Source organism: Callithrix jacchus, chromosome 22 (genome assembly GCF_049354715.1).
Source record: "Callithrix jacchus isolate 240 chromosome 22, calJac240_pri, whole genome shotgun sequence".
NCBI lineage: Eukaryota > Metazoa > Chordata > Mammalia > Primates > Cebidae > Callithrix > Callithrix jacchus.
The window spans coordinates 29,675,433-29,688,651 of NC_133523.1; the positions used below are offsets into that span (position 1 = coordinate 29,675,433).

The 13,219-nt window shown below is 46.4% G+C and overlaps 1 protein-coding gene across 5 annotated transcripts in view; it reads left to right on the forward strand.

The window, feature by feature from the left end:
- The window catches only part of TDRD12 (tudor domain containing 12), a 79,570-nt gene that overhangs the window by 36,752 nt on the left and 29,599 nt on the right, over positions 1-13,219 (forward strand). For 4 of the 5 annotated variants that reach the window (XM_078362108.1, XM_078362109.1, XM_035287036.3 and 1 more), the window contains 6 exons: positions 958-1,038; positions 5,417-5,477; positions 5,830-5,937; positions 9,162-9,347; positions 11,961-12,117; positions 12,524-12,651. In XM_078362108.1, the coding sequence (XP_078218234.1) occupies positions 958-1,038; positions 5,417-5,477; positions 5,830-5,937; positions 9,162-9,347; positions 11,961-12,117; positions 12,524-12,651 (721 nt within the window). The remainder of the gene's footprint in view (positions 1-957; positions 1,039-5,416; positions 5,478-5,829; positions 5,938-9,161; positions 9,348-11,960; positions 12,118-12,523; positions 12,652-13,219) is intronic. The other variant, XM_078362111.1, reaches the window with a different exon arrangement.

A 13,219-nucleotide genomic window follows, 5' to 3' on the forward strand; every position in this document is an offset into this window, starting at 1 on the left:
TGCTTAGCTTTGGGGGAGCCAGTGGCTTGTGTTATGTCATGAACTAGCTCGCTGTCTGTCTTTTCAGAATCTCCCTTACGGTTATCAGTTTCTAGGGGCTCCTTCCCCATGTTCCTCTGGCCAGATGGTTTCTCTTAGAGGCATTGCTGTGCAGTAATGTGGGATTGGGCCACCTCGAGAATAAAACAAATCAGGGAGAAAAAAGATAGAGATTTCCTCACGCAGTCTTTGGAAATTCTTCCTCACGCAGCTCCCATCTCCAGGTTCCTCCGGATTTAGGTGTGGGTCTTCTCTCAGGGTTACAGGTCACCACACTGCTGTTGCTGTTGCTGGGTACAGCTCCAAGATCAGAGCTGGCCTTGGGGCGGGGTGAGGAAGGAAAAGAAAATTGATGGGGATTCCCAACACTCTGTGGTTTAAAGGGCGCCTCTTCCTACTTCTCTGGCTTGAAAGAGGAGGTCTCTCTCGGAGGTTCTGCCGTTTGCATCTGCCATCAAGTCACCCTGCGGTCAACACAGAAAGACATGGGGAGGAAAAAACAAGAAAGTCCTGGTGATTCTGTTTTTCACGTGTTTGACTTTTCTCCCCTGCTCCTGGGGCCTCATCCAGAATCTCTAGCTGTGATCAGCAGGAGAAAGAGGCTGTGGTGGGCCTGCTCCACACAGAAATAAAGATATTTTCTGCATTGGGGTAAATGGGTTCATAAATGTTCACTTTTTAAGAGGCAGGGGCTTGTTCTTGTTGCCCAGGCTGGAGTGCAGTGGTTACAGTCACAGCTCACTGCAGCGTCCCAACTCTTGAGCTTAAGCGATCCTCCCACCTTGACCTCCCTAGTTGCTAGGATTGTAGGCACATACCACCATGCCTGGCATTTTTTATTTTTGCAGAGATCGGGACTCGTTACGTTACCCAGGCTGCTGTTGACAAATTTTAATTAATTTTTTTTTTGATTTCTAGTGATTTAAGTCAGAAGCCAAATGAGAAACCTCTTAGATCAGCTGAGAAGAAAGAATTTGATGAGAAGAATGGCTGTGTGAAGTAAGAATTTTTTCCTTGGCCTGAATTGTGTATTGAAATAATTATAATAAAATTATAAACAAGAGAAATCTACATATTTTATTATTTCAAACCTACATTCCTATGAAAAAACAAATGTACAGTGTAGCTTCTGTAGTGTTTGACGTTCGTTTTTTCTTTTCCATCCCACTTGGGCGCACTTTTCTGTTAAGAGCTTTTTCCAGTGTAAGTAGTCATTTTCTACCTCACCTTCCAGATTATCTTAGTGAAGCGAACCATGTCACAAATTGAATGAGATACAGTTGATCTTTTGGGGCTGTTGATGTTCTGTGGGTTGGTCTTTGCTTTCTTTCCAGTTCTCTGAGGCAGCACTGCCAGAGAAACTGTGAGCAGTTTGCCTTTATTTTATACTTGTGTAATCTACAAAATATTTACATACCAATTTTTGTTTTGAGACAGGGTCTTCCTCTGTCATCCAGGCTGGAGTGCGGTGGTACAGTCACAGCTCACTGCAGCTTTGACCTCCTGGGCTCAAGTGATCCTCCCACCTCAGGCTTCCAAGTAGCTGGGACCTCAGGCATGCACCACCATACCTGGCTAATATTTTATTTTTTTTGTATGGAAGGGTCTTGCTATGTTACCAAGGCTGGTCTCAAACTCCTGGCCTCAAATGATTCTCCTGCCTCAGCCTTTCAAAGTGCTGGGATTGCAGGCATGACCACAGCTCCCAGCCTAATGCCATCTTTATACTTTTTACCATGTTAGCCTAAACAGTTTTACATTCTAAGTAACTGTAGCCGCCCTGGAGCTCTCAGTGACAGAGTGTGAGACAGGTCAGAGGTGGGGAGGTCCTGCTGTATCCACTGGTTTGCCTGGGGCTTGGAGCAAGGGTGTGGACTGGGCAGCCATGTGGGCTTCCCAGCTTCCCAGAGGCCATGCTGATGGCCTTCCAGGGCTTCTTACCCCGCAGGACACCACGCAGTATTTCAAAGCTGAGGCTTTGAAGGCTTCTAGGAGCCCACAGAGCTGGGGAATGCTGTCGATGCACCTGACTGACACCCTTCTCCCAGAGCAACCTCAGCCCTAATACCCAAAGGTTTTGCTGTCACAGTGGTTATTTTCCTTGGAGCAGAAAGCCTTACATGATCCATGCAGCTTATTTCTTTATTATTATTAATTTTGAGACACAGTCTTGCTCTGTTGCCAGGCTGGAGTGTAATGGTGACATCTCAGCTCACTGCAACCTCCACCTCCTGCCTCAGCCTCCCAAGTAGCTGGGATTATAGGTGCCAGCCACCACCATGCACAGCTAATTTTTGTATTTTTAGTAGAAATGGAGTTTTCACCATGTTGGCCAGGATGGTCTCAATCTCTTGACCTCGTGATCTGCCCACATCGGCCTCCCAAAGTGCTAGGATTACAGGTGTGAGCCACCGTACCTGGCCTCTTTATTATTTTATATTGTAACCTGGCAAATTAACCCTGGAATATTCTTTCTTTTATTATTATTTTATTTTTTAAATTTGAGACAGAGTCTTGCTCTGTCGCCCAGGCTGGAGTGTAGTGGCACGATGTCGGCTCACTGCAACCTCCACCTCCAGGTTCAAGCAATTCTCCTGCCTCAGCCTCCTGAGTAGGTGGAATTACAGGCACCTGCCACCATGTCCAGCTAATTTTTGTATTTTTTGTAGAGGCAGAGTTTTGCCATGTCGGCCAGGCTGGAAAATATATTTTTCTTCTTCTTGTTTTTTAAACTCTTTGTCTTCTTGCTTTATGTATTTTTTTGAAATGGAGTCTGGCTCTGTCACCCAGGCTGGAGTGTAGTGGCGGGATCTTGGCTCACTGCAACTTCTGCCTCCTTGGTTCAAGTGATTCTCCTGCCTCAGTCTGGGATTACAGGCGCCTGCCACTACACCTGACCATTTTTGTATTTTTTAATAGAGACTGGATTTCACCATGTTGACCAGACTGGTCTCAAACTCCTAACCTCCAGTGATTTCCCTGCCTCGGCGTCCCACAAGGCTGGGATTATAGGCATGAGCCACCACGCCTGGCCTGCTTGACTTTTTGGAACATTTTTACAATTTTGTCCTCCTCTCATTTTATTGAGTTTTTTATTTCGAATGTCACATTTTCAATTTGCAAGTGTTTTCCTTTTGTTCTCTTTTCTCTTTCCAGTAGTGTTGTCCCTGTTTCACATATATGATAGTTTCTCTCATTTCTCTAAGGAGACTAATGATGTTGGTGGGGGAGTTTTCTTCTCTCTACACTGTTGCTTTTTCTTGCAGGGTGCATTATTTGCTTGTTAGGTTGGAGGCTTTCCTTAGATGTCTTACGGCCCTAGATTGTCTGCTTTTATTTCAATGTGGTGGCCCAGTGAGCCAGGGAGGGTCTCTGAGTGGACCAAGCCTGTGAGACTGACGTCTTTCTCTCTCTTTCCTCTCTGGTGGGCCAGATGCCAGAGGGAAGGTTTCTCCTATCTCTGCCCACTGTGGTGAAGACCTGCCCCCATCCTGGGGGCTGAGTGGAAGGTGCAGGCTGAGTCTCCCTCTCCTGTGTGTGCTTAGCCTCCCTCTTTTCAGTTCAGCAGCTCTGTTTGCAGCTGGCAGCTCATAGCCTGAGAGTTCTGCTTTATCCTCTCCAGAGAATCAGCCCCTGGGCTTCCTGGGATTGGGGTGAGTGGCTGTCTGGTGTGGAGCAGCAATAGGCAATGCAGAGCTTCCTCCCCTGCCACACTGTTGCAGCCAGGAAGTCTGGCCCTAGTTCCTAAGCTTTCTGAAGGTTGTTCTCTGCAGACAGAGTCAGGCCTCCCGTGGCTGGCTCAGATTCAACTGTCTTGGGGCTACTACCAGTTTGTCCATCTGTTTTTTAGCTTCTAACATTATTTTGGAATATTGTCTCTAAAATACCTCTTTTTTGAGATTATAATTCATGTCCCCTTTTTTCAAGTGTACAGCTCAGTGGTCTTTAGTGTATCCACAGAGTTTGCAGCCACACAAGTCCATATCCATTAGTGGCCACTCTCCATTTTCCTCTCTCCACGTCCTTTGGCAGCCAGCAGTCTGCTTTCAGTCTCTGTGGGTTTGCCTGCTAAGGACATTTCTTTTTTTTTTTTTTTTAAATTGAGACGGAGTTTCGCTCTTGTTACCCAGGCTGGAGTGCAATGGCGTGATCTCGGCTCATCGCAACCTCCGCCTCCTGGGATCAGGCGATTCTCCTCCTCAGCCTCCCGAGTAGCTGGGATTACAGGCACGCGCCACCATGCCCAGCTAATTTTTTGTATTTTTAGTACAGATGGGGTTTCACCATCTCTTGACCTCGTGATCCACCCGCCTCGGCCTCCCAGAGTGCTGGGATTACAGGCGTGAGCCACCGCACCCAGCCAGGACATTTCATATTGATGGGATCATATGGTGTGTGGGCCTTGGTGACGCTTGGTTTCACAGCGCACTGTGTTTCCAAGGCTCACCTCTGCCATATCATAAATGAGCATAGCGTGCCTTTTCATGGCTGACTTATGTTCCATTGAGTGCATGGAGCATATTTCATGTACCCATTCATTAGCTGATGGAGTTGGGTCTTGTGGCTTTTGCGTTTAAAAATTCATTTGCTGGGCTGGGCACAGTGGCTCACGCTTGTAATCCCAGCACTGTGGGAAGCCGAGGAGGGCAGGTCATCTGAGATCAGGAGTTTGAGACCAGCCTGGCCAACATGGCGAAGCCCTGACTCTACTAAAAATTCACCAGGTGAAGTCACGGGTGCCTCTAATCCCAGCTACTCGGGAGGCTGAGGCAGGAGAATCGCTTGAACCTGGGAGGCAGAGGTTGCAGTGAGCTCAGATGGCGCTGTTGCACTCCAGCCTGGGTGACAGAGCAAGACTTCATCTTAAAGAAAAAAGTCTATTTGCAGGAATGGGGCTTTAGGAAAGAGTGCAGTTTGCCATGGGTGTAGCCAACCCTCTTTATCCTGGCATCCCCGCCATGTCTGTGGTTTGTAACTTCTCTCTGACTGTCCCTGGCCTTACCCATGTTAGGGTTGGGCTGGATCTAGAGGAGAGCAGTTTCAAATTCCTTCTCTCAGAGGTGGTTGTAGACCAGTCCTATCTGGTCTCGTTATCTCATCCATGAAATAAAGATAGCGAAGTATACTAGTGGCTCCTGAGCTTGGCTGGGGCCCCTCAGATGCTCTCAGGGGGGCTTTGTGTGGCAGGGTTGTGGCAGCACAGGTGCAGACCCTCATGTCCCACAAACCAAGCAGAACAGAAAAGGCAGCAGTTGTACAGCCGAGCCATGGGCTGTGCAGTCGCTGCTACCTCCATCAAGGAAGAACTGAAGGAATAGCTCTGCTCAGGAAACAGAAACACCGTTTTCTTCACTTTTGTCTTTTAACTATCTTACAGATTACTACAGTTTTTAAATCCTGATCCTTTGAGAGCTGATGGAATCTCTGATCTCCAGCAGGTATTACAGGCCCTAAAAAAGTAAATTAAAAAGAGAGAAAATTGCTTATTCTTTACATTCTTCTCCTTCCTCCCTCCAGACTTGAGATTAGAGGAGAAACTCCTTAAATGGGGGACTCTACCTGAAGACATCCTTTTAGAAACGATTTAATGGATTGTTGCTTCTGAGAAATTGTTCCGTTTTTTGGGGGCGGGTAATAAATGGTCTTCCTTTTGGATTTTTTTTTAAATAAGCGTATATACCCAGGTGTTTACAGTGAAATCTGTATTTCCTTCATTTCCATGAAATTCTTGCTCTCCTGTGCTAATGCCTTGGGGCAGATACCAGCTGTCTAATGCACACGTTCTCTCAGTTGCAGAAGCTGAAGTCGGGCCTGCAGCCGCCTGTGGCAGTGCTCCGGAACAAGGTCGAGCCCTGCTTAACCATCGAGTCGTCGCCACTGTCGGCAGAACTGAAGAAGGTACAAGGGCTCGTAAAACTGCTTTTATCAAGAGACACCAACGTTTCCTAATATAGAAGGATTTTAAAATGGTTCTAAGGTTGCATTGTATAATTTCTTTGCTTTTGAAATTCTCTGTGTGTGTGTGTGTGTGTGTGTGTGTGATCACAGGCGTGAGCCACCATGCCCAGCCTAATTTCTCATTTACTGTTAAGTCCAGGTTAGCATCTTAGAAGTGAGTGAGTGAGCGTTTTGTGAGGCAGCTGCTGTGGAACTGTGAGCCCCTTCTGCAGTAGATTTCCAGTATGCCTGGGGACAGGGCTGCGGGAGGAGTAGCAGGCTGCCAGGGGAGTTGTAATGCACTCCCCAGCTGTTCTTTTCAAAATTGCCTTGCAGATGCGGAAAACTGATCATATATGTTTATATACTTTTTTCTGGTTAAAAAAAGTTAAAAAAATTTTTTTAAGATAGGAAGATAAAACTACCAGGACAAATAGCATGAGAGAGAAGCAGACAGATTCCACAACCTTAGAAGATGAAAGCAAGAGATAGAGTGTGGCTGCCTCTGCAGGGAAGGAGCACTTTGCAAAGGGAGCGTAAACCCCTTGCTCTGTCTCCTGAGCACCCACAGCTGGCTTGTATTGTTCTCAGCTGCAAGGTTGGAGGCCCTTTTTGAAGAAACTGAATGGCCCTAGAGAAATGACCTTCAGATGATGCTCTTTGAAATTCTCCCACAAACAGGGCCTGCTTGCTGCCCTGTCTTCCTATGGGGAGGTGACACTTGTGTTAACAAGAGTTGCCCAGTCCACAGGGCCTCCAGTGTCTTCCTCTCCACCATGAACAGACATTAGGAGTCATGGACATTTGAAGGAAGCCTTCACCTTAAAAAAAAACAACCACCACCAGGCTAGGGTACAATGGCTCAAACCTGTTCCAGCACTTTGGGAAGCTGAGGTGGGCAGATCACCTGAGGTCAGTAGTTTCAGATCAGCCTGGCCAACATGGTGAAACCTCGTCTCGACTAAAAATAGAAAAATTAGCCATGCGTGGGTGGCACATGCCTGAAGTCCCAGCTACTCGGGAGGCTGAGACCAGACAATCACTTGATCCCCCAGGAGGCAGAGGTCGCAGTGAGCTGAGATTGCACCACAGAACTCGGCAGCCTAAGCAACAGAGCAAGACTCCATCTCAAAGAAGGAAATAAAAAACTAAACTCTCAAGGAAACAAGCAGTGCAGTGAATAGGAGAAAATGTTAGAGAATAAATATCCCCAAAGAAAATAAACATCCCCAGAGAGAAGATATTGTATCCCTAACAGTTTACTGTTAAAGGAATGCAGTGTCGTCTCTCGGGGGATATTTAAAATAGGATATTTTTTAAAGGAACAGGCAGAAAAAAAGGTTCTTGGAAATTCAAAATAATGAAAAATGTAAAAACCACTAGTATGTTTGAGATATAAAATAGAAGCTAACTATCAGAAAGTAGAAGAAAAAGGCAAAGAGACAGAAATGAGAGGAAAAATTTTTGAGGGTCTATTTGAGGTCCAGTATCTGAAAATGGAATTTCTAGGAAGAATGAAGGAAGATGGTAGGAAATGTTCTGAAGATTAGCATTTTCTCGACCTAATGGACAAGAATCTTCAGATTAAAAGGGCCTATCCATCACAGGCCCAGCACAACGGCTGAAGAGAGATTAGATATGTTCTCTGAAGCATGTGAGGTGAGGGGTCCAAAGATTATGAGAGATGAAACTGGTCCTACACACCGGACCAGGAATCAAAATGGCTTCAGATGTCTCCACAGTGCACCAGATGAGCATTGATGTCAAAATTCTGATGAGGCTGGGTGCGGTGGCTCACGTCTATAATCCTCATACTTTGGGAGGCCAAGGTACTGATTGCCTGAGCTCAGGAGTTCGAGACCAGCCTGGGCAACATGGTGAAACCCTGTCTCTACCAAAATACAAAAAATTTGCTGAGTGTGGTGATGCCTGCCTGTAGTTTCAGTTGCTTGGGAGGCTGAGGCATGAAAATCACTTGAACCTGGGAAGCAGAGGCTGCAGTGAGCCAAGATCACACCACTGCATTCCAGCCTGGATGACAGAATGAGACTCTGTCTCAAAAAAAAAAAAATTTTTTTTTTTTTTTTATGGAAAGCTCTTTCCAACCAGAGGTCCATAATCAAACTGTGGATGGAGTGTGAGAGTAGAATGAAGACATTAGCAGACATAGAGTCTCAAAAAAACTTACTTCCCTTCTACCTTTTGTTAAGAAGATACTGAAATTTCATTTTCTCTACCAAAACAAGGAAGTAACCTGAGCAAGATGACCGCATGGGTTGCAGAGGAAGGGTGGTGGTGAAGGATGATCCCAGGATGGTTGCTGAATGCCAGGTGCAGCACATGGGTCCTGACTGCAGCTAGGGCTCAGGACTCAAGAGGACTCACAGAGCTCCTGGTGCCAGTGAGCTCAGCCTTCTGGAAGATCCTGTACATGTGGGTGGAGAACTCTGTTGGACCATTTGGGTTTTAGTGACAGTTACATAGAAAAATAAGCAAATAAAAGCTTACCTTTTAAAAAGCTTTACAGATGAAGCTGATGGACTGGCAGGTTAGGAGAATGAGGAGGAAAAGCCTCGTCCTTGACTGGTGAACTTCAAGTGCCTGTCAGTGGGCTACCTCTTGGATCCTTTTAATTTAGAAAATTGAAACAAGAATCTTTTTTTTTTTTTTAAAGACAGAGTCTCGCTCTGTTATCCAGGCTGGAGTGCAGCGATGCAATCTCAGCTCACTGCAATCTCCACCTCCCATGTTCAACCTCCACCTCCCATTATTCTCATGCCTCAGCCTCTGGAGTAGCTGGGATTATACGCATGCGCCACCACACCCAGCTAATTTTTGTATTTTTGGTAGAGATGGGGTTTCACTATGTTGGCCAGGCTGGTCTCCAACTCCTGACCTCAAGTGATCCACCCGCCTCAGCCTCCCAAAGTGCTATGATTACAGGCAAGAGCCACCGCGCCTGGCTGTAAGAATCTTTTATTGGAAGTCTTAATAGGAGAAAGAGCAAGGGTCTTTTAATAGGAGGTTGGTACTGAGAAAAGATTCCCGGAAACTTAACAGGTTAGGACTTGGGAAATAGCGGGTTTGGTGATGGGTAGTGCTTGTTGGGGTGAAATGAGCCATGCGATGGAGTTGTTGTTAGATTTCTCTACCTTATTTTAGTTTTTGGTTGTTGCTGTTTTTAGGCTCTTCAAAGAAATAAGTTTCCAGGCCCCAGCCACACCGAATCTTACTCTTGGCCTCCCATAGCCCGTGGCTGTGACGTGGTTGTCATTTCTCACTGTGAAAGCGACCCTTTGGTCTACCTCCCACCAGTGCTGACAATTTTGCAAACAGGGGCCTGCTACAAGTCATTACCAAGTAGAAACGGAGTAAGTCAAAGACAGTTTTGCCTCACAACCAAATGGGTTGAATATTTATTTTAAAATTACACACCTCTCCTTTGGGGAAAGTCAGGTTCCATTACTCAGTTTGATTTTCAGACTTCCAGGCCAGAAACTGTCCTATGAGAAAGTGTCCTTTCCCCCTTCCAATTACTGATGCTCTCACACCAATTCTCACCTGGAGCCCTCAGTTATGAGCCATTGGCTGAGGCTTTTAGAAATGGTTATTGAGGCCAGCACTGTGGCTCACAGTGGCTCATGGGTCTGCAGGCTGGAGAAGAAGTGTGATGTTGGCATCTACTCGGCTTCTGTGGAGGCCTCAGTAAACTCACAATCGTGATGGAAGTCTAAGGGGGAGCAGGTGTGACACATGGCCGGAGCAGCAGTGGGGGGTGCCACATACTTTTAAACACTAGATCTCAAAGAACAGCACCAAGAGGATGGTGCTAACCTATTCATGAGAAATGGCCCCCATGATCCAGTCACCTCCCACCAGCCCCCACCTCCAATACTGGGGATGACAATTCAACATGAAATTTGGGCAGGGACGCAGATCCAAACCATATCACTAAGAAAGAGGTGGTGGGAGGGCCGGGCACGGTGGCTCACGCCTGTAATCCTAGCACTTTGGGAGGCCGAGGCGGGTAGATCACAAGGTCAAGAGATCGAGACCATCCTGGTCAACATGGTGAAACCCCGTCTCTACTAAAAATACAAAAAATTAGCTGGGCTTGATAGCGTGTGCCTGTAATCCCAGCTACTCAGGAGGTTGAGGCAGGAGAATTGCCTGAACCCAGGAGGTGGAGGTTGCAGTGAGCCGAGATCGCGCCATTGCACTCCAGCCTGGGTAACAAGAGTGAAACTCCGTCTCAAAAAAAAAAAAAAAAAAAAAAAAAAAAGAAAAGAAAAAAGTGGTGGGAAAGAGAGGAGCGGTGTGAAGGTAAATGACAGCAGGTGTGGCCCTGTGCTGCTGGGTTGAAGCTGTTAGGGGCCTGACGGGCATGGAACCTGCATCTGAGGGCCTGGCACTGAGGGTGCTCCAGACAGGGCTCTGCCAGTAAAAACAGCAATAGGAAGACATAGGTTGCAGTTAGAAAAGATACTAGCTCATTTTTCTAATCATGCCATGCAGTTTCATGATTTCTCTTTAGAAAGCTCCATCTGTTATTATGAATCAATGTAATCAAATTAGTGGATATGTTTCTACCTTCCAAATTAGTTAGCAGCAGAGCCCTGCTGATGAGAAGCCACTTGTGTTGAGGACAAACCCTGGCTTGGGGCAGAAAGGGACGTTCAGGTCTTGTCCCTGTGGCCCCCAGCTTTCTCTGTGCCTCCATGGTCAACCTGCTTTCAGGCCTGTGCCTGGAATTTGGGCCCACCTGGATCTGCGTGAATGAAGGAGGCGGCTCTGCTTGTCTTTGGTTACTGGAGGGTGTGTGCCAGGAAGGTGTGTGGCAGGTGGTGCAAATTCATGAGTTACCTGTGGGCTCCCAGAGCACAGGGTTCAGAAGATAGTCTCCTAAGGAAGAGGAGTTTGTCTTTTTTTTTTTTTTTTGAGACAGTCTCGCTTTGTCACCCAGGCTGGAGTGCAGTGGCATGATCTCGGCTCACTGCAACCTCTGCGTCCCGAGTTCAAGCAATTCTCCTGTCTGAGCCCTCTCAGTGGTGGGGAGTACACGCACACGCAACCATGACTGGAGAATTTTTGTATTTTTAGTAGAGACAGGGTTTCACCATATTGGTCAGGCTGGTCTCGAACTCATGACCTTGGGTGATCCACCCATCTCGGCCTCCCAGAGTATTGGGATTACAGGTGTGAGCCACTGTGCCCTGCCAGGGTTTGTCTTTTTTAAGGCCCCTTTCAGGAGGCATTTAGTTCATTCTTGTGCTTAGGATCTGTGCAGGGGATCTGGAGTCAGACTGCTTGGGTTCAAATCCTATTGCTATCACGTATTAGCTGTGCAACCTCGGGCAACTGACTTCACCTCTCTGTGCCTCAAATTCCTCACCTATGATGTGAAGCAGTGATAGCCTCTGCCCATGAGAGCGTTTTAAGAGCTAAATGAATGAATACTTGTGAAGTGTTTCATTGAGACTCTCAGAAAAATATGACTAAATGTGTCTAAATCTATTTAGATTTAGACGGAGTCTTGCTCTGTCACCCAGGTTGGAGTACAGTGGTGCTATCTCAGCTCACTGCAACCTCCACCTCCCGGGTTTAAGTGATTCTCCTGCCTCAGCCACCTGAGTGGCTGGGACTACAGGCGCATGCCACCACACCCAGCTAATTTTTTGTAGTTTTAATAGAGACGGGGTTTGACTTCACCATGTTCGCCAGGATGGTCTAGATCTCCTGACCTTGTGATCCACCCTCCTCTGCCTCCCAAAGTGCTGGGATTACAAGAATGAGCCACCACGCCCGGCCTGTGTCGAAATCTATTTTAATGAAATTAGACTGTAACTTTTCTGACCTATATGATGATGACGGCAGAAACTTACGGAGTGCTGCTTTCGTACAAAGAGATGTTCTTGATGTTTCACATGTGGATGCTGAATTCCTAACTACTGTCTGGAGTCATTTGAATGTGTCTGTCTTCGCAGCCTCTTGCAGTCATTGTGTGCCCTGGATGGAAGAAGGCCCAATTTATTTTTGAATTATTGGGAGAATACAGCATGTCCTCCAGGCCTCTTCATCCTGTGCTGTTAACAATTGGGCTCCACAAAGAGGAAGCCAAAAAAACGAAGCTTCCAAGGGGCTGTAAGTATCCTTTTCAAGCACTGGGTTTCCCTACAGAGGACAGTGGGGCCTGGCCAGGCAGGCCTGGGTCCGCAGTTACGTGGCTTGTGTGATAACGCACTCACAGTCACTAGTCCAGACCTGCATGTCTGCTCCCAATAGTGCTGATCATGAAGGTTTGATCTTGACGTCTGCTTCACTGAGAAAACTATGTCACTTCATTCATTTATCAACTATTTACTGAACACTTAAGCTGTTTGTTAGATGCTGGGCACATGGTGTTGACTAAAACTCACGCACCTAAGGACAGAAACAGTGTTTTGCTTCATTGGAAGGCCTTTCTAGGAAGTATGTGGACCGTTAGCAGAGGAAATCTTAGAACAACCTGTGAACAATTGAAAATGTTCACTTTTTCTTTTAAATGCAGGTGATGTGATTGTTACCACCCCACACAGCCTGCTGAGGCTTCTCACCTCTCAGAGCCTGCTGTTCCTCAGGCTCTGCCACCTGGTCCTGGATGAGGTGGAGGTGCTATTCTTGGAAGCCAGTGAACAGGTGAGTGTGGCTGTAGGTCCTCATTGCTCAGAAGAGAGATGTGATTAACGTGCTAACTGCTGGCAGGAAGGAGGAAAAGTGTCTGGTTGGGGCATACATTGGTTAATCTAAAAAATTTTCTTGCTTTAATTTCTATAATTAAGAAGAAAGAATAGTTATCTGAAATTTCCTTCCTAATGTTAAAATTCTTTCTGAAGTGCAAACATTCTTTTCCTGAGTGATTTCTTAAAATGCTTAAAATTTTTCTGATTACAGGAGCAATGATTTTTATTTAGAAGGTTTAAGACTTGGAGAAGAGCACTTGAAAAACCCAGTCCCCACAGCCATAGTCTTAGAAGGGACCCTTCTCACCGTTTTGGAGGACTGGCTGCTTTTTCTTTGAATTCCTGTGTTTGTTGATAGACATAGTTAATCTAAGATCAGGTGCGTTTTACAGGCTGTTTTATAGCCCGCATTGTGCAGGGCACAGCAGCATGAGGGCCACCGCTTCCTGTTCCACAGCCTAGTGGCTATTGGCCATATGGTATTCAGTTCTGTGGACATCACAGAGTTTGTTGTAAAACTGTCT